The sequence below is a fragment of the Rhinopithecus roxellana genome, chromosome 2 (assembly GCF_007565055.1).
Source record: "Rhinopithecus roxellana isolate Shanxi Qingling chromosome 2, ASM756505v1, whole genome shotgun sequence".
NCBI lineage: Eukaryota > Metazoa > Chordata > Mammalia > Primates > Cercopithecidae > Rhinopithecus > Rhinopithecus roxellana.
Genome location: NC_044550.1, coordinates 149,719,699 through 149,740,468, shown reverse-complemented (window position 1 = coordinate 149,740,468; position 20,770 = coordinate 149,719,699). Strand labels below are relative to the sequence as shown.

The 20,770-nt window shown below is 39.2% G+C and overlaps 1 protein-coding gene across 1 annotated transcript in view; it reads left to right on the top strand.

The window, feature by feature from the left end:
* THEGL (theg spermatid protein like) overlaps positions 1-20,770 on the top strand; it is an 81,288-nt gene that overhangs the window by 41,880 nt on the left and 18,638 nt on the right. The window contains exons 4-5 of the mRNA XM_010355226.2: positions 1,041-1,169; positions 18,360-18,497. Of these exons, the coding sequence (XP_010353528.2) occupies positions 1,041-1,169; positions 18,360-18,497 (267 nt within the window). The remainder of the gene's footprint in view (positions 1-1,040; positions 1,170-18,359; positions 18,498-20,770) is intronic.

Here is a 20,770-nt window from a genome sequence, read left to right as displayed (position 1 = left end):
TTTTCTTACTCCTCCATCTCAAGGCCTTCTCCTGCCCTCCTTACCCATTTCAGCAATGCTGCTTAATTACCTCCCAATGTGACATTCTACTTCCCCCTAAATATTCCTGGTTCAAGCCTTGGTCATTTCCATTTCCCATTGTTATCCCAACGTGGAATGTACCTCATTTCTGGCAATCTGTGCTTTTTTCTTTCTTCCATGAAGCCTTTTCAGGTTAATTCCTTAATGATTTCTCCTTTTCTGTTCATCCCATGTTCAGTAATCCTCCCAATTTCACAGGGCTGTTGAGACTAAATGAACTGATATCTGTAAAGTACTTAGCACAATGCCTGGCAAAGGTTAAGTATTCCACAAATTATAGCTATTAATACCATTCTGTTACTATTTTATTTTCTAACCACCCGGTACAGGACTTCACCCAAAACAGGAGGCTAGTGTAGATAGTTAGAATGCTCATTTTATGCCAACCTGAGTATAAACCACAAGGTTTACTTGATGGCAGAAACAGAACTATCTCTAGTAGGTTCATTTTTGGTCACCTCATTTTAAGAAATAGATTAAACAGTAATAGTTTAACTTCCATAAATATTTTCATTTCAGATCCTTGGAAATAATAAAATTCTGTGATATAGTTCTTAAAATGAAGTAAAGTCAGTATAAAAGCCATCAAGAGCCATTTCTGGCCAGGCGCGGTGGCTCACACCTGTAATCCTAGCACTTTGGGAGGTCAAGGCAGGTGGATCACTTGAAGTCAGGAGTTTGAGACCAGCCTGGCTAACATGGTGAAACCCTGTCTCTACTAAAAAATTAGCCAGGTGTGGTGGCGCGTGCCTGTAATCCTAGCTACTCGGGAGGCTGAGGCATGAGAATCACTTGAATCCGGGAGGCAGAGGTTGCAGTGAGCCGAGATCGAGCCGCTGCACTCCACTCCAGCCTGGGCAACAGAGCGAGACTCTGTCTCAAAGAAAAAAAGAGTCAATTTTTAGATTTTCCTTATCAATCAATTTTTTTTGCCATTTTATTTGTATGTTTCTTAACAGAAAACTGTTTTGGGGAAATCAAGTTCCTATTCGCCCTGTTACCCAGAGTGCTTTGAAGGCTCAGCTGACCAAAAGACTTGAGAACCTTGCCCAGCCCAAGGAAGTTTCCTGCCTCTATGTACCTAACAGGTTAGTGTCTGTGTGTTATCATGTTACTTTATCAGAAGGTTTTTTTGTTGTTGTTTTTTGTTTTTGAGATGGAATCTCAGACTGTCACCCAGGCTGGAGTGCAATGGCATGATCTTGGCTCATTGCAACCTCCACCTCCCAGGTTCACGTGATTCTCCTGCCTCAGCCTCCCAAGTAGCTGGGATTACAGTCACACACCACACCAGCCTAATTTTTTGTATTTTTAGTAGAGACAGGGTTTCACTATGTTGGCCAGACTGGTCTCGAACTCCTGACATTGTGATCTGTTTGCCCTGGCCTCCGAAAGTGCTGGGATTACAGGCGTGAGGCACTGCGCCCGGCCTTTATCCCGAGTTCTTAGGGAAAATGGGCATAGAACTTTTATCTAAAAGCCACAAATTGTTCAACGTGCAGTCAGAATTCACTGAGAATTAGGGATTCTATATCTGTTTCCAATCTGATGCTACAAGTAAGCTTTTCCAGAGCAAAATCTAGTATTTAACTATTGCAGACTTGTAATATATTATAATGCTTTGGTTTATGAGGATTAAAAAAATAATAAAGTGAAGGTGTTATACAAGGATACTTCCAGAGTTAGGAAGATATCTCTTCAAGATATCTTTGAAGAATTCTACAGAAGCCATTACTTTTTCAAGTTAGGGTCTCCAATTTTAGAATTAAAGACACTGTAGAAGTTCAGGGGATACTGAAATCACCTGTTGCGACTCTTGCCGAGGACTGGCCACTCCCTTCTCTAAGTTCTCCTCCTCTTGGCTTCAGTGATACTCTCCGCCCTGGCTTCCCTCCCATCTTCTTCACCTTGCCCTCTCAATATCCTTTGTGGGTTTCTGTTTCTTTGCCATTGTTGCCCAATGTCTTGTCCCTGGATTCTTTCTCTTCCTGCTCTAAACTCTTCCCAAAGGTGGAGTTGTCCTCATAGGAATTTTGCTTCCATTCTTGTGGTGGTGACCTCCAACTCCTGTTCCCAGCCTAAACCTCTCTCTCTCCTGTCTCAGAATTATTGACTTCCCCTGTAAGAAAGTGCTACAGGAATCTCCAACTCAACATGTTTGTATTGTTGTTTTTTTTTTTTAAATTGAGATGTTGTCTTGCTATGTTGCCCAGGCTGGTCTCGAACTCCTGGGCTTAAGCAGTCCTTCTTCCTTAGCCTTCCAAAGTGCTGGAATTACAGATGTGAGCCACTGTACCTGGCCAGCATATTTGAAACTGAATTACTTTTTATCTTTTTGGAGACAGAGTCTTGCTCTGTTACCCAGGCTGGAGTGCAGTGGCCTGATCTCGACTTACTGCAACCTCCACCTCCTGGGTTCAAGTAATTCTCTTGCCTCAGCCTCCCCAGTAGCTGGGATTACAGGTGTGAACCACCATGCCCAGCCACTTTTTGTATTTTTAGTAGAGAGGGAGTCTTGCCATGTTGGCCAGGCTAGACTCAAACTCCTGGTTTCAAGTGAGCCACCCACCTGGGCCTCTCAAAGTGCTGGGATTACACACATGAGCCATCGCACCTCGCCAGACCTGCTTTTTAATCTAATGTTGAGGTGGATATTTGCTTCAGAATGATATTTACAGGCTACAATCATTGGTGTATTTGTTTACTTGTAAAAGTTTATTCAAGAAGATGAATTCAATAATATTTTCAAATTTCTTAGTGAAGATCACTTCATTTTTTTTAACACAAGAATACCAGTTGTACATGATTAATTTTATCTTCTTTCTAGAAAATACAGAAATGATCTTTGCATGTTTGGTGACATTTTATCATTATGTTTGGTGGCATGTTACTATTAAATTTGATTCAGCAAATATTTTGCTACAATAGAATACCTGAGGCTGGGTAATTTACAAAGAGAACAGGTTTTAGCTCACGGTTCTATAAACAGAGAAGTATAAGAAGCATGGCGCTGGCATCTGCTCGGCTTTTGGTGAGGGCTTTTCATGCTACTTCATAACATGAAGAAGAAAATCAAAGGGAAAGCAGACATGTACAAAGAGGGAAAACCAAGGGGCATCTGGTTTCATAACAACCCATTCTCATGGGCACATTCCTGTCAAAACTAATCCCGGCTCAAGAGAGTGAGAACTCACTCACTACCAAGAATGGCACCAAACCATTCATGAAGCATCCGTCCCCATGACCCAACACCTCCCATTAGGCCTCAACTCCCAACACCACCAAACTGGGAATCAAATGTCTTCTTCTTCTTCTTTTTTTTTTTTTTTTTGAGATGGAGTCTTGCTCTGTCGCCCAGGCTGGAGTGCAGTGGCGCAATCTTGGCTCACTGCAACCTCCGCCTGTGGGTTCAAGCGATTCTCCTGCTTCAGCCTCCAGAGTAGCTGGGATTACAGGTGCCCACCACCTCGCCCAGCTAATTTTTGTATTTTTAGTAGAGACGGGGTTTCATCATGTTGGCCAGGCTGGTCTCGAACTCCTGACCTCAGGTAATCTGCTTGCCTTGGCCTCCCAAAGTACTGGGATTACAGGCATGAGCCACCGCACCCGGCCTGGGAATTAAATTTCGGCATGAGCTTTGGTGGAGGCAAACAAACATATCCAAATTATAGCACAGGGGCAAAGGCAAGTAAGACACTATTACTGCTTTTAAGGAGTTTATCATCTATTATGGGGGATATACAAGGTAGATTAAAGTAATAACTAAGAAGCCTTTGGAGTTCAATAAAGAAGAGATTATATTTACTTGGGAGGGATCAAGGAGGAGAAAAAAGCTGAATTTTTCCTTTCCCTAGTCTATCTTCCTAAAAGTATCCTAAATTTTCTTATGATTTCTTCCAGAAAAAATAAATAAAATTATGCATATATGTATCTTTTGCCCTTTAAAAAAAAAAATGCAAAAGGAATCTTTCGTGTGTGTGTGTGTTTATATGTGGTTTATTTCTGGTAAAATCCTTGATCTTCTCTCCTTTAAAATGTGTTCCCCAGACTTGAGCCATCAATATATTATCTTTACAAGCTGCCATATTTGTGTACCATTAAATTATTTATTCAGTATTTGTATTTAAACGACATGTGTCTAGTAAAACTCTTAAAATACCACTCATTCCCTCTAAATTCACTCAAGTGCTACCTAAAACCATTTGGAATACCATTTGCAGTATGTGTGCAACACATTTGCTTCATATTATTTTAGACTTTTCCCTTATATCTTTATTTTACTTAATTCTGTACTGTATAATAAGAATATATTTTAAAAGGCAACAAAAATCTACTGTAGGCTTACAACTCAGAGAAACTATTTTGTCATATTCTAGTCTTTTTTTTTTTTTTACTATGGATGTATTTACATATATAGCCTACTTAAAGAGTTAGAGATAATAAATATATAATTTATATAGTGCTTTTTGCACTTAAAAATCTTTCTAAACGTTTCTTTTAAGGAAGAGTAGATAATTTATTAAGCAGGTAATTCTTCTATTGTTAGAGATACAGTATATTTCCAATTTTTATAGCATATGTAACATTGTTGTGAATGAACTTGTTCGTGCATGAAATTCTCATGAATTTTAAATTATATACATGGACTTGATTGCATGAGTTAATTACTGCATCTAAAGCTAAGAGTGTTGTTAAGGCTTTTTTTTTTTTTCTTTTTTTTCTTTTTTTGGAGGCTGGAGTGCAGTGGTGTGATCTTGGCTCACTGCAACCTCTGCCTCCTGGGTTCAAGAGATTCTCCTGCCTCAGCCTCCTGAGAAGCTAGGACTACAAGCACATGCCACCATGCCTGGCTAATATTTTTTCTTTTTTTTTTTTTTATCGTATATTTAGTAGAGACAGAGTTTCACCATGTTGGCCAGGCTGGTCTCGAACTTCTGACCTCATAGGATCTGCCTGCCTCGGCCTCCCAAAGTGCTGGGATTACAGGTGCGAGCCACCGCGCCTGGCCTGCTGTTGAGGCTTTTGATGCTCGAATTTGCTTTCAGTGCTTGCTGGTTGAATGATTAAAGCTTTCTGCTAAGTTAGCTCTCTGAGGAAAGACTGTTGGGGGAGGGGAAGGAGATGGGTACAGGCAGTGAGGGAGCTTAAAGTAACAAGAAAAGGATGAAGATACTATTATTTACCTGAAGTCTGGTTTTAGATAAAATACTAGTTTAAGGTGGCCATTTCTCTATCTCTTTCAATATATAACTTTAATAAAAAGTTAACAAACTTTTGCTGGAAAGGGCCAGATAGTAAAGTTAGCCACACAGTCTTTGTTGCAACTACCCAGCTCTACCATTATAGCACCAGAGCATCCATAGACATTATGTACATTAAACATGTATGTGATGCAATACAACTTTAGAATTCTTGGATCTATGTCTATGAGGGATGTCGGTTTGTAGTTTTCTTGTATTGTTCTTGTCTGGTTTTGGTATTATGGTAATGGTGTCCTCATAGAATCACTTGGAGAGTATATAGACTTGGTATTTATTGGTATTTATATAGTGGAATTCTCCAATGAAGTCATGTGGGCCTGGAGTATTTTAGTGAGAAGGTTTTTAAACTATAAATTTATTTTATAGATACAGGGCTATTCAGATGACCTATTTCTTTCTGAGTCAGCATTGGCAGTGTGTGTCTTTCAGATAATTTAATTTCGTTGAAGCCGCAATCTGTGGATTTTTTTTTGTTTGTTTGTTTTTGAGACGTAGTTTCCCTCTGTCACCCAGACTGGAGTGCAGTGGCATGATGTCTGCTCACTGCAATCTCCACCTCCCAGTCTCAGGTGAACCTCCTACCTCAGCCTCCCAAGTAGCTGGGACTACAGGCATGGCATGCACCACCATGGCCAGGCTAATTATTTGTATTTTTAGTAGAGAGGGAGTTTCACCATGTTGATCTGGCTGGTCTTGAACTCCTGACCTCAAGTGATCCACCCACCTCGGCCTCCCAAAATGCTGGGATTACAAGCATGAGCCACTGCACCCAGCTCATTTATTAATTTCATCTGTTTTAAAATTTATTGGCATAAAGTTGTTCATATATTTTCTTACTTTTGATAGCTATCCAACCTTCTGTGATGATCCCCCCAACCCCTCGTTTCTGGTATTAGTAGGTTGTGGCTTCTCTCTTTTTTTGCTGACATTCTGGCTAGAGATTTATCGGTTTTTGGTTCCATTGATTTTCTCCATTATTTTACTGCTTTTTATTTCATTGATTTCTCCTCTGATCTTTATTACTTCCTTTTTTCTGCTTTTTTATTTTATATGCTTTTCTTTTTCTAGTTTCTTATGGTGGAAACTGAGATCGTTGACTTGAGACTTTTCTTATTTTTTCTAATATAGTCATTAGTGGGGTGCATTTTTCTCTAAGTATTATTTTAGATGCATTCCACAAATGTTGATATACTGTGCCTTCATTTTCATTTAGTTGAAAATACTTTCTAATACTCTTTTTGATATCATGTTTCAGCCATGGATATCAGATGTATATTATTTAGTTTTCAAAACATATGGGGGATTTTCCAGATGTCTTCCTATTGATTTCTAATTTAATACCACTATGGGTAAAGAACATATTTTGCATTATTCTAGTCCTTTTGAAACTTCTTTTATGTCCCAGAATATGATCTATCTTGATAAATGTTCGATGTGCACTTGCAAAGAATGTGTATTTTGCTCTAATGGGTAAAGTGTTCTATAAATGTCACTTAGGCCAAGTTGGTTGGTAGTCTTGTCCAAGTTTTCTACACCCTTACTGATATTCTGTTTACTTACTTGTTCTATCAGTTATCATGATGGAATATTGAAATTTCTGACCATAATTGTGGATTTGTCTATTTCTCCTTGCAATTCTATTGGTTTTTACTTTATGTACTCTAAGCTCTGTTATTAAATGCATAAAACTTCAGAATTACAGTTGAGCATCCCTAATAAAAAAATCTGAAATCCTAAATGCTCCAAATCCAAAACATTTTCCGTGTTGACATGACTGGAAAGTTACACGCCTGACATCGTGTGATGGGTCATGGTCAAAACACAAGCACACAACACATAGTTTATTCATCATCCATAAGGGAAAGTAGACGCAGTCCCCTTTCTGCAGTCCCATGCAAGGAGATCCATGAAAGTTAATCAAATGGTTCAGTGTATACAAACTTTGTTTCAGGTAGAAAATTATTTAAAATATTCTATAAAATTACCCTCAGGCTATATGTATTAGGTAGATTTGAAACAAATGAATTTTGTGTTTAGACTTGGGACTCTTTCCAAGATATCTCATTATGCATATACGTATTTATTCCTCAATCCAAAAAATTAAAAATCTGAAACACTTCTAGTCCCAAGCATTTTGAATAAGGGATACAGTGAACTCCTTTATTATTACAAATTGACCCTTTTTATCATTGGTAACATATGTTTTACTCTGAAGTCTACTTTGTCTGTTGTGAATACATCTATGCCAGCTTTCTCTTCATTATTGTTAGCATGACATATATTTTTTATCCATTTGCTTTTAACCTATTTGTGTCTTTACAAGTACATTTGTTATAGGCAAATTGTTGGTTTTTTTATCCAATCTGATAATCTCTGTTTTTAAATTGAGGTATTTCGATCATTTACATTTACTGTGGTTACTAATATGTTCAGATTTAAAACTACCAACTTGCTGTTGTTTTCTGTTTAGTCCATCTTTCTTTCGTTCCCCTTTCCCCTCTTTGTTGCCTTCTTATGTATGTATGTATGTATGTATGTATTCGAGATGGAGTTTTGCTTTTGTTGCTCAGGCTGGACTGCCATGGCATAATCTCGGCTCACTGCAACCTTTGCCTTCCGGGTTCAAGCAAGTCTCCTGCCTCGCCTACCGAGTAGCTGGGATTACAGGTGCCCACAGGTGCCTGGCTAAATTTTGTAGTTTTAGTAGAAACAAGGTTTCACCATGTTGGCCAGGCTGGTCTTGAACTCCTGACCTCGTGATCCACCTGCCTTGGCCTCCCAAAGTGCTGGGATTACAGGCATTAGCCACTGTGCCTGGCCTGTTGCCTTCTTTTAAATCAATTGATTTTTTATTATTCCAATTTATTTTCTTTGTTGGTTTATTCACTATAAATTTTTTGTTTGTTTTTTAGTAGTTACTTTACAACTTATAATGTACATCTTCAACTTATCACAGTCTTTCTATCTTTAATTAATTAATTAATTAATTTTTTATTATGCTTTAAGATCTAGGGTACATGTGCACAATGTGCAGGTTTGTTACATGTGTATACATGTGCCATGTTGGTGTGCTGCACCCATTAACTCGTCATTTACATTAGGTATATCTCCTAATGCTATCTCTCCCCTCTCCCCCGACCCCATGACAGGCCCCGGTGTGTGATGTTCCCTTCCTGTGTCCACGTGTTCTCATTGTTCAATTGCCACCTATGAGTGAGAACATGCGGTGTTTGGTTTTCTGTTCTTGCGATAGTTTGCTGAGAATGATGGTTTCCAGCTGCATCCATGTCCCTACAAAGGACATGAACTCATCCTTTTTTATGGCTGCATAGTATTCCATGGTGTATATGTGCCACATTTTCTTAATCCAGTCTGTCACTGATGGACATTTGGGTTGATTCCAAGTCTTTGCTATTGTGAATAGTGCTGCAGTAAACATACGTGTGCATGTGTCTTTATAGCAGCATGACTTATAATCCTTTGGGTATATACCCAGTAGTGGGATGGCTGAGTCAAATCGTATTTCTAGTTCTAGATCCTTGAGGAATCGCCATACTGTCTTCCACAATGGTTGAACTAGTTTACAGTCCCACCAACAGTGTAAAAGTGTTCCTATTTCTCCACATCCTCTCCAGCACCTGTTTCCTGACATTTTAATGATCGCCATTCTGACTGGTGTGAGATGGTATCTCATTGTGGTTTTGATTTGCATTTCTCTGGTGGTGAGTGATGATGAGCATTTTTTCATGTGTCTGTTGGCTGCATAAATGTCTTCTTTTGAGAAGTGACTGTTCATATCCTTTGCCCACTTTTTGATGGGGTTGTTTGTTTTATTCTTGTAAATTTGTTTGAGTTCTTTGTAGGTTCCAGATATTAGCCTTTTGTCAGATGAGTAGATTGCAAAAATTTTCTCCCATTCTGTAGGTTGCCTGTTCACTCTGATGGTAGTTTCTTTTGCTGTGCAGAAGCTCTTTAGTTTAATTAGATCCCATTTGTCAATTTTGGCTTTTGTTGCCATTGCTTTTGGTGTTTTAGACATGAAGTCCTTACCCATGCCTATGTCATGAATGGTATTGCCTAGGTTTTCTTCTAGGGTTTTTATGGTTTTAGGTCTAACATTTAAGTCTCTAATCCATCTTGAATTAATTTTTGTATAAGGTGTAAGGAAGGGATCAGTTTCAGCTTTCTACATATGGCTAGCCAGTTTTCCCAGCACCATTTATTAAATAGGGAATCCTTTCTCCATTTCTTGCTTTTGTCAGGTTTGTCAAAGATCAGATGGTTGTAGATGTGTGGTATTATTTCTGAGGACTCTGTTCTGTTCCATTGGTCTATATCTCTGTTTTGGTACCAGTACCATGCTGTTTTGGTTACTGTAGCCTTGTAGTATAGTTTGAAGTCAGGTAGCATGATGCCTCCAGCTTTGTTCTTTTGGCTTAGGATTGTCTTGGCAATGTGGGCTCCTTTTTGGTTCCATATGAACTTGAAAGTAGTTTTTTCCAATTCTGTGAAGAAAGTCATTGGTAGCTTAATGGGGATGGCATTGAATCTATAGATTACTTTGGGCAGTATGGCCATTTTCACGATATTGATTCTTCCTATCCATGAGCATGGAATGTTCTTCCATTTGTTTGTGTCCTCTTTTATTTTATTGAGCAGTGGTTTGTAGTTCTCCTTGAAGAGGTCCTTCACATCCCTTGTAAGTTGGATTCCTAGGTTTTGTTTTTGTTTTTGTTTTTGTTTTTGTTTGAGTCAGAGTCTTGCTCTGTAGCCCAGGCTGGAGTGCAGTGGCATGATCTTGGCTCACTGCAAACTCTGCCTCCTAGGTTCATGCCATTCTCCTGTCTCAGCCTCTCAAGTAGCTGAGACTACAGGACCCCGCCACCATGCCCAGCTAATTTTTTTTGTATTTTTTTAGTAGAGAGGGAGTTTCACCATGTTAGCCAGGATGATCTCCTGACCTCACGATCCACCTGCCTCGGCCTCCCAAAGTGCTGGGATTACAGGCGTGAGCCACTGCGCCTGGCCAGGTATTTTGTTCTCTTTGAAGCAATTGTGAATGGGAGTTCACTCATGATTTGGCTCTCTGTTTGTCTGTTACTGGTGTATAAGAATGCTTGTGATTTTTGCACATTGATTTTGTATCCTGAGACTTTGCTGAAGTTGCTTATCAGCTTAAGGAGATTTTGGGCTGAGACAATGGGGTTTTCTAAATATACAATTATGTCATCTGCAAACAGGGACAATTTGACTTCCTCTTTTCCTAACTGAATACCCTTTATTTCTTTATCCTGCCTGATTGCCCTAGCCAGAACTTCCAACACTATGTTGAATAGGAGTGGTGAGATAGGGCATCCCTGTCTTGTGCCAGTTTTCAAAGGGAATTTTTCCAGTTTTTGCCCATTCAGTATGATATTAGCTGTGGGTCTGTCATAAATAGCTCTTATTATTTTGAGATATGTTCCATCAATACCGAATTTATTGAGTGTTTTTAGCATGAAAGGCTGTTGAATTTTGTCAAAGGCCTTTTCTGCATCTATTGAGATAATCATGTGGTTTTCGTCTTTGGTTCTGTTTATATGCTGGATTACGTTTATTGATTTGTGTATGTTGAACCAGCCTTGCATCCCAGGGATGAAGCCCCCTTGATCATGGTGGATAAGCTTTTTGATATGCTGCTGGATTCAGTTTGCCGTATTTTATTGAGGATTTTTGCATCGATGTCCATCAGGGATATTGGTCTAAAATTCTCTTTTTTTGTTGTGTCTCTGCCAGGCTTTGGTATCAGGATGATGTTGGCCTCATCAAATGAGTTAGGGAGGATTCCCTCTTTTTCTATTGATTGGAATAGTTTCAGAAGGAATGGTACCAGCTCCTCCTTGTACCTCTGGTAGAATTCAGCTGTGAATCCATGTGGTCCTGGACTTTTTTTGGTTGGTAGGCTATTGATTACTGCCTCCGTTTCAGACCCTGTTATTGGTCTATTCAGAGATTCAACTTCTTGTTGTTTTTTGTTTTTTAGTAGTTACTTTAGAACTTACAATGTACTTCTTCAACTTATCACAGTCTATCTATCTTTAATTTATAATACTTAATATATCGTGTAAGTTTTTTTTTTTTTTTTTAGGCGGAGTTTTGCTCTGTCATCCAGGCTGGAGTGCAATGGCGCAATCTCGGCTCACTGCAACCTCCGTCTCCCGGGTTCAAGTGATTCTCCTACCTCAGCCTCTCAAGTAGCTGGGATTACAGGCATGCGCAACCACACCCGGCTAATTTTTGTATTTTTAGTAGAGTCGGGATTTCAGCATGTTGGTCAGGCTGGTCTCGGACTCCTGACCTTGTGATTCACCTGCTTTGACCTCCCAAAGTTCTAGGATTACAGGCATCAGTTACCGTGCCCGGCCTAGTGTAAGATTCTTATAATGGTATATTACCATTTCCCTACTTCTGGTCTTTGTGCCACTGTGATCATACATTTTACTTCTATAACTCTTACAATATATTATTGTTATTTTTGCTTTAAATGGTCAAATCTTTTAAGGAGATTTTTAAAATAAGAAAAAGTGTTTTATATTTACCTGCGTTCTTACCATTTCCCATACTCTGCATTCCTTTGTGTAGATCTATTAAATCTATACATTTCATTTTGTATTTTTCTTCTTCCTCGAGGACTTCCTTTAATAATAATTTTTTTTTTAAATTGAGATGAAGCGTCACTCTGTCACCCAGGCTGGAGTGTAGTGGTATATTGGTATATTTGCTTAGCACAATATTTTCAAGATTCATCTGTGTTGTAGCATGTATAAGTACATTTGTTTTTATGGCTAAGTAATCTTTAATTGTATGGCTTTGCCACATTTTATGTATCAATTCATCAGTTGTTAGACATTGGCCTCTTTTTACATTTTGGCAAAAGTAATGCTGCTATGATCATTTGTGTACAAGCTTTTGTGTGAATTTATGTTTCATTCCTCTTGAATATATAGCAGGAGTTGAATTGCTGTTTCACATGATAACCCTATATTTAACTCTTTGATGAACTGCTAGACTGTTTTCCAAAGTGACTGTGTCATTTTATAATCCCACCAGTAATGAATGAGAGTTCCAGTATCTCCACATCCTTACCAACACTTGTTATTATCTTTTTGATACAGCCGTCCTCCTATGTGTGAAGCAGTACTCATTGTGGTTTTGATTTGCATTTCCTTAATGATTTTTGATGTTGAACATTTTTTCATTTGTTTATTGGCATTTGAATACCTTCTTTGGAGAAATGTTCATCCAAATCCTTTGTCCATTTTTGAGGCTTACTTTTAATTAAAAAAAAAAAAAAAATGGGACTGGTGGCTGGGTGTGGTGGCTCATGCCTGGAATTCCACCACTTTTGGGAGGCCCAGGTGGGTGGATCACTTGAGGTCAGGAGTTTGAGACCAGCCTGGCCAACATGGTGAAACCCCATCTCTACTAAAAATACAAACAATTAGCTGGGTATGGTGGTGAGCACTTGTGGTCTCGGCTACTTAGGAGGCTAAGGCGGGAAGATCACTTGAACCTGGGAGGTCGAGGCCATGATTGCCTTGCTGCACTCCAGCCTGGGTGATAGAGTGAGACCCTGTCTCAAAAAAAAAGCTACTGGAGATATCTTTGTTCTAGGGATAAACCCAGTCCCTATTATTCTATTATGCCTGGAAGTGGAAGTCTCTTGTAAGCATTTTAATTTACCAAAGTATTTACTTTAAAAATACTATCATTTGTATTTCATGACCCAAGGATTTCTGCTGTAATACTAAGTGAAAAATTTGAACATAAAACTGTATATATACTGTGATCCTACTTTTATTTTAAAATGTTTATTCCTTAAGGATACCAAGATATTTCCCATCTCAAAGCCTTTTTCACATTTTCTCCTCTGCCTAGAATGCTTTCCCCATTTTTAAGTCACTAAGATGTTTTAATCCTTTAAGTCTCAGCCTAGGTCTCAGCTTTTCACAGAGACCCTCCCTGACTATTCTCTTCAGCACAACTTTCAACATTCTCACAAACCTACCCAGGAAGCCTCTATCTCTGCTGAATAGTTGATGCCTTCACAGTATTCACCACAACTATTTACAGTTATGTGTTGCTTAATGACAGGGATATGTTCTAAGAAATGCATTGTAGGAGATTTAGTTGTTGTACAAACATCATAAAGTGCACTCACACAAACCTAGAGGGTATAGCCTACTACACACCTGAGCTATGTGGTGTAGCCTGGTGCTCTTGGGCTACAAAGCTGTGCAGCATGTTACAGAATACCATAGGCAATTATAACACAATGGTAAGTATTTGTGTATCTAAACATATCTATACATAGAAAAGGCACAGAAAACTATGGTATAAAAGATAAGAAATGGTACACCTGAATAGGACATTCACTAAGAATGGAGCTTGCAGGACTGGAAGTTGTTCTGGGTTGGTCAATGAGTATGTGGTGAGTGAACGTGAAGGTCCAGGACATGACTGCATGCTACTGTAGACTTTATAAACACTGTACACTGAAGTTATACGGTTTATGAAAAAATTTTTTCTTTAATAATATATTCACTTTAGCTCACAATAAGCTTTTTAAAATTTTTTTAATTAATTAATTAATTAATTAATTTCTGAGACAGGCTCTTGCTCTGTCACCAAGGCTGGAGTGCAGTGGCGCAATCTTGGCTCACTGCAACCTCCTCCTCCCGGGTTCAAGTGATTCTCCTGCCTCAGCCTGTCAGGTAGCTGGGACTATAGGCATGCGCCACCACACCCGGTTAACTTTTGTGTTTTTAGTAGAGTCAGGGTTTCGCCATGTTGGCCAGGCTGGTCTGGAACTCCTGAGCTCAGGTGATCCCCCGCCTCAGCCTCCCAAAGTGCTGGGATTACAGGTGTGAGCTACTGTGCCTGGCCTTTATAAGCTTTTTAACTTAAAAAAACAAAAAACAAAAAAAACCTTTTTGACTCTTTTATAATAACACTTAGCTTAAAACACAAACACATTATACAGCTATCCAGAAATATTTTTTCTTTATATCCTTATTATTATTTTTTAATCCAATGGACTCTGCTTTAAAACCTTTTTTTTTTTTTTTTTCAGAGAAGGTCTTGCTCTGTTGCCCTTACTGGAGCACAGTCATACTGCTCACTGTAACCTCAGCCTCCTGGGCTCACGTGATCCTCCCACCTCAGCCTCCCAAGTAGCTGGGACTACAGCTGTGCGCCACCACACCTGGTTAATTGCTTTGGATTGTTTTGGTAGAGACAGGGCTTTGCCACGTTGCCCAGGCTGGTCTCAAACTCCTGGGCTGGAGCAATCCACCCACCTGGGCATGGTGGCTAGCACCAGTAATCCCAATGCTTTGGGAGGCCAAAATGGGAGGATAATTTGAGGCCAAGAGTTCAAGACCAACCTGGGCAACATAGTAAGACCCCCATCTCTAAAAAAATAAAAAAAATTATCTGGGCATAGTGGCACATGCCTGTAGTCCTAGCTACTCAGGAGGCTGAGACAGGAAGATTGCTTAAGCCCAGGAGTTTGAGGCTGCAGTGAGCATATCACACTGCTCTCCAACCTGGGTGACAGAAAAAGAAGGTACAAACATTAGCCTAGGCCTACAGAGGGTCAGGATCATTCATATCACTATCATCTACCTCCACATCTTGTCTCACTGGAAGGTCTTTACGAGCAAAACATGCATGGAGCTGTCATCTCCTATGATAAAATGCCTTTTTCTGAAATACCTCCTGAAGGACCTGTCTGAGGCTGTTTTTTTTATAAGTAGAAAGAGTACACTCTAAAATAACAATAAAAATACATAAACCCGTAACATATAGTAAATACATAAACCAGTAACATAGTTGTTTATCATCACTATCAAGTATTATGTACTGTTTAAAACTGGATTTTACAGGGAAGTAAAAAAAAGTATTATGTACTGTACAGAATTGTATGTGCTGATGGGTTTGTTTACAGCAGCATAACCATAAACATGTGAGTCATACGTTGTGCTATGATGTTATGATGGCTACAACATCACAAAGCAATAGGAATTTTTCAGCTCCAGTACAATTCAGTATAATTGTCGTATAGGTGGTTCATTGTTGACCAAAAGGTCGTTACACAGTGCTTGGCTGTATTTTACATTTGGTATTCTCCGCTTGACATAGGGAACAAGCTGCAAGAAAGCAGTGATTATCCTATTCTCCACTGTCTCCTAGTGAGTGCTCCTAACACAGCACCTGGTGCTCAATAAGTATTTTTTGAGTGTATAAATAGAGGGAAAAAAGACTCAAATTATTCCAAGATATTACCCATTACTATCTCTGAATGATGGACTACTGTATGCTTTTTGTTTCTCTCTTAAACTTTATTTTACAAGTTTTCTATACTGAATATTTGTCCCTTTTACAATGAGAAAAATGCAACATACTCTATATTAAAATAATATTTGAAGCTGGGAGTGGTGACTCACACCTGTAATCCCAGCACTTTGGGAGGCCGAGATGGGCAGATCACCTGAGGTCAGGAGTTCGAGACCAGGCTAGTCAACGTGGCAAAACCCTGTCTATACTAAAAATACAAAAATTAGCTGGGGGTGATGGTGCACACCTATAATTCTAGCTACTTGGGAGGCTGAGGCAGGAGAATTGCTTGAACCCAGGAGGCAGAGGTTGCAGTGAGCCGAGTTCGCACCATTGTACTCCAGCCTGGGTGATGGAACAAGACTCTATCTCCAAAAAAAAAAAAAAAAATTAAGTACCTGCTCCGTTGCCAGCACTGTGAAACTTGGATGTGTGGATGACTCTGGGAGGAGGAGAGGCACACAAGGGCAGCAGCAGTACATTCTGTTAATATGCAGCATCTATAAGGAAGAGATATGCAAATATGAAATTAAAAATTAATATAAAAGTTGATTAATAGACTCATTTGAATAGTGCTTTGTGAATTATAAAATAACATACACTTCTCTTGTTTAGCCTTCATAAAACCATACATTGTTTATTTTCTCCATTTTATAGAACACCTATGTACTTTTAGGTGTTGGCAGCATAAGGCATAAGTATTACAGTCAGTACAGATTTTCCTGGCATTTGTTGGTTGCCATTCCCACCTGAGAGTATGTTGAGTAGCAGATTTGTCTTTGGTGTCTTCTTTTTTTTTTTTTTTTTTGTATTTCTCACTCACTGCTTGGGCCTCTCCCCTCAGGTCTACTCTCCAAGCACATCTTGCCTTTGTGCCGCTCATTGGCTGCATAATCACCTTCTTCCCAACCACTGTGGCCCCCCTTGCTTGAGTCTAAGGTCTCCGCAGTGTGCCCCATTGTTCAAAATCACACTTCCTTCTGTATCTCTAATTCCCAAACTGAACCGCCATTTCCTGCAAAAGTCTAATCCCAGGTAAGGGCTGGAGATTTCCTGCCTGTTTAAGCTAGGCCGTGTGTGTGTGTGTGTGTGTGTGTGTGTGTGTGTGTGTGTGTGTAGGTGAGTCAGTGCAGTCAGGCAGTGGAGTCAGGGCTGGGCAGCCTTCAGCCCCCTCAAAAGATGTGTGTGATGGTCTCAAGACTGGGTGGTCACAAGCAAGGGGGATAAAGACTCGCATGCAGATTAAGGCTTACAAGTCACCAGTTCAGCCTAGATGTAAACGATATTTACAGCTGCAACCAGCAGACAGAGGCTTGGGCAGAGGGATGCAGATCTGTATCTGTGAATGTCCTAAAGAAACAGAGGTCCTTATAATAGAAGCAAAAGTGGGACTGCAATTTGAGTTAACATCGGGTCTGGGGGTAGTCAATGTCACTTCCTTTTCCACTGATGATATATTTTGTTAAGGAAAGATAGAAGGGTACGGTGGATAAGAAGAGCAATGGTGGCTGGGTGTGGTGGCTCATGCCTGTAATCCCAGCGCTCTGGGAGGCTGAGACGGGAGCATCACTTGAGCACAGGCATTCAAGGCTAGCCTAGATAATATAGCAAGCCCCCATCACTACAAATATAAAAAGAAAGCCCAGCATGGTGATGCAAACTTGTAGTCCCACCTACCCAGGAGGCTGAGGCAGGAGCATTGCTTGAGCCCAGGAGTTTGAGGCTGCCATGAGCCATGATTGTGCCACTGCATTTCAACCTGGGCAACAGAGCAAGATCCTGCTTCTAAAAATAATAAATAAATAGACAAAAGAAGAACAATATTATTACTTATCCTAAAAAATCATAGTTAACAAGCCCCAGTAATGATTATTCTATGCACATCATCAAGTAGAATGTATTCCTAAACTCAGTTATCTAACAAAGTCTCAATACAATTCATCCTATAAAATAGAAATGTAAAAACTTTTATTTATATATAGATGCTAAAGGAAGTATTTGGTTTTAAAAGCAAATTTTCTCTTCATCTGTGTATCTTTTGGTCTATTTGGAAAATGTAATTGCCAGGCATGGTGGCTCATGCCTTTAATTCTAGCACTTTGGGAGGCTGAGACAGGAGTATTGGTTGAGCCCAGAAGTTCAAGACCAGCCTGTAGAACATAGTGAAACCCCATCTCTACAAAAGAATTTTAAAAAGTTGCTAGGCATAGAGGCACATGCCTGTGATCCCAGCTACTTGGGAGGCTGAGGTGGGAGGATCACTTGAGCCCAGGAGGTTGAGGCTGCAGTGAGCCAAGTATGACCCTCTCTCAATGAAAAAAAAGAAGATGTCGGCCAGGCACGGTGGCTCCCACCTGTAATCCCAGCACTTTGGGAGGCGGAGGCGGGTGGATCACAAGGTCAGGAGATCGAGACCATCCTGGCTAACAGGTTGAAACCCCGTCTCTACTAAAAAAAAATACAAAAACCTAGATGGGTATAACTATTTCTAAAGTAATTTCTCCTCACGTGGAAAACAGCTCATCAATAATAAACCATCATACCTGCTCCCCTAGGCCTGGGGATCAATGTTGGGAAATACTATGATAATTTGAAATCATGCTTGTTTCATTTACTTCTTTTCTCTTCTACAACTTGCAGGGCTCAATATTACTACAGCTGTGGAAGAGAGTCTGTAATTTGGGAGATCACTCCTCCTGTGTTGTTTAGACAACCCTCCAAAAGGATCCAGAGGCTGTCACAGCCCAGTGGATTCAAAAGACAGTGTCTACTAAATAGGTAGAGTATCTTGAGAATCTCTGTAAATCCTAATCTAATTTGGCCAGATGTCTCAGTATTTTTTTTCTAGTTTTAGTGTGTGCAATTTCATGAGCTAAAAGTCCACTTGTGTTCCAAAGCATCAGGTAAAAAGAATCAAATATTTGCAGCAATTGTAGGTAATGAGAAGATCATCTTCAGTAATTACATTTGGCTCAAATTGTGGTGAAACTAAAATTTATACTCAACCTTACCATTGTTAGCCAGTTGAAAGGAAATATGCAACTAAAACACCACAGGTTTTTGTAGTTTGTGGAATTTGTTCTCCTATATCTCTCTGACTTTGAGGATACTTTTTCTTCCTTTTGCTTTGAAGGCTGAATTTCTTCTAGTCTTAAAAGACCACTAGGTGGTACATTTTCCATGGGAGCTAAGATTGTGATATGGTTGTTGGAAAAGCTAATTCAATGTTAGGTTGCATTAGTGGAAGATATACAGTGCACAGTTATGGAGAGCTGATAGTGCTACTGTGTGCTACTTTAGTCATGACTTTAGTGCATGTATGTGCAGTTGTGGATGTTATACCTTAAGAAATGATAATAAACTTGAGACTGTTCAGAAGGTGGGAAATGAGATATTGGGCTTCTGGAAACTATGTTGTGTGAAAAATAGTTAAGAGAAATGACATGTTTAGTTTAAAAAAGAGAATAAGAAAATGGCGACAGTTGTGTTAAAATATTTAAAGGGTTGGCAACTGGAAGAGGAAGAAGAGGTGAATGTGAAATTACTTTATGTTAATCCTAGAACTAGAAGTAGAACTTTGACAGGGCAGCAGACGTCAGCTTAGTATAGGAAAATCTTTCTGACTAGCTATGAGGTAATGGAAACTGTCCAGTAACGGAAGGTGAACAGGCATTCCACCCTAATCCCTGAAAGTTTTCAAGCCACACTGGAATTGTGACTTTACATGGATTTTAGAAAAGGTTCCTGCATTCAGAGAAAGGTTGAACTAGACAGCTTGAGTCTTTTCCATCATAGAATACTGTTAAAGAAGGCCCAATTCTTCCCACAAAGTTTCCTCAATTACTTATTTATCAATTCGTTCAATAAAATCTGCTGTATACCAAATACATAAAATTTGGTAGTTATGTATACACATAAATTTGGTAATGTGTCTATTGTTATAAACAAAGGAATACTTTATTGCCACTTCTTGAGAGACCTCAGTTTGATGTTACATGTAATTAAAATGCCCTTTAGTGTTAAAACATTTTGTATTTTTTTAAGTTTATATTTCCCTGCTTTTCTAAGTAGACTTTTCTGCTGCTTGAACATACATGTAACCGTTGTTCATTGGCTTAAGCTCTTTATTATGAACATCAACTATTTTATAATACTTTAATATAGAAAACATCTCAGGAGCTGTTTAAGTATAAAGCCAAGATTTTCCTTAGGCTAAATGGTCTGAGTTCCGTGCTTTCAAATTATGAGATGTTTGCTTCTCATAGTTATTGCTGTCATTTCTCTTTTTGTCAAGGGAATAGTCTCTAACCAACCACTTTTTAAATCTTCTGTGAATTGGAAACAGATCACCAAGCTTGTTATAATTATGTGAAGGAAAAAAACAAGTGCTTAGTGAAGACACACAGGGCTGTCCAATAGATGACAGATATGAGCCTGGGCTTTGTGACATATCTTTTAGTTGATTAAATTGCTCAACTGCATATTTGAGCAAGTAGAAGAAATAATCAGCAAACTTGAACACAGGTCAATTGAGATTATCAAGTCTGAGAAACAGAAAAGAAAAAGAATGTAGTAAAATGAACACATCTTCCGAGACTGTGTGACACTTTGAAGAGTATCAACATAGCCGTAATGGAAATCCCATAGCAGAGGAGAGAGATCAAGGGGTGGGAGAAATATTTGAAGAAATAATGGCCCAAAATCTCCTAAATTTGATGAAAAATATTACACATCCATGAAACTCAACACACTCCAAATAGGATAAACTCAAAGAGATTCAGAACTTGACACATCGTGATCAAACTGTTGATAGCCAAAGACAAAATCTTGAAAGCAGCAAGAGAAAAACAACTCATTGTATACAAATGATTTGCAATAAAGTTAAAAAGTGATTTCTTATCAGAAACCATGAAGGCCAGAAGGCAGTGGTATGCCATATTTAAAGCACTGAAGGATTGACCAGGTGTAGTGGCTCACACCTGTAATCCCAGTACTTTGGGAGGCCAAGGTGGGTGGATCATCTGAAGTCAAGAGTTTGTGACCAGCCTGGC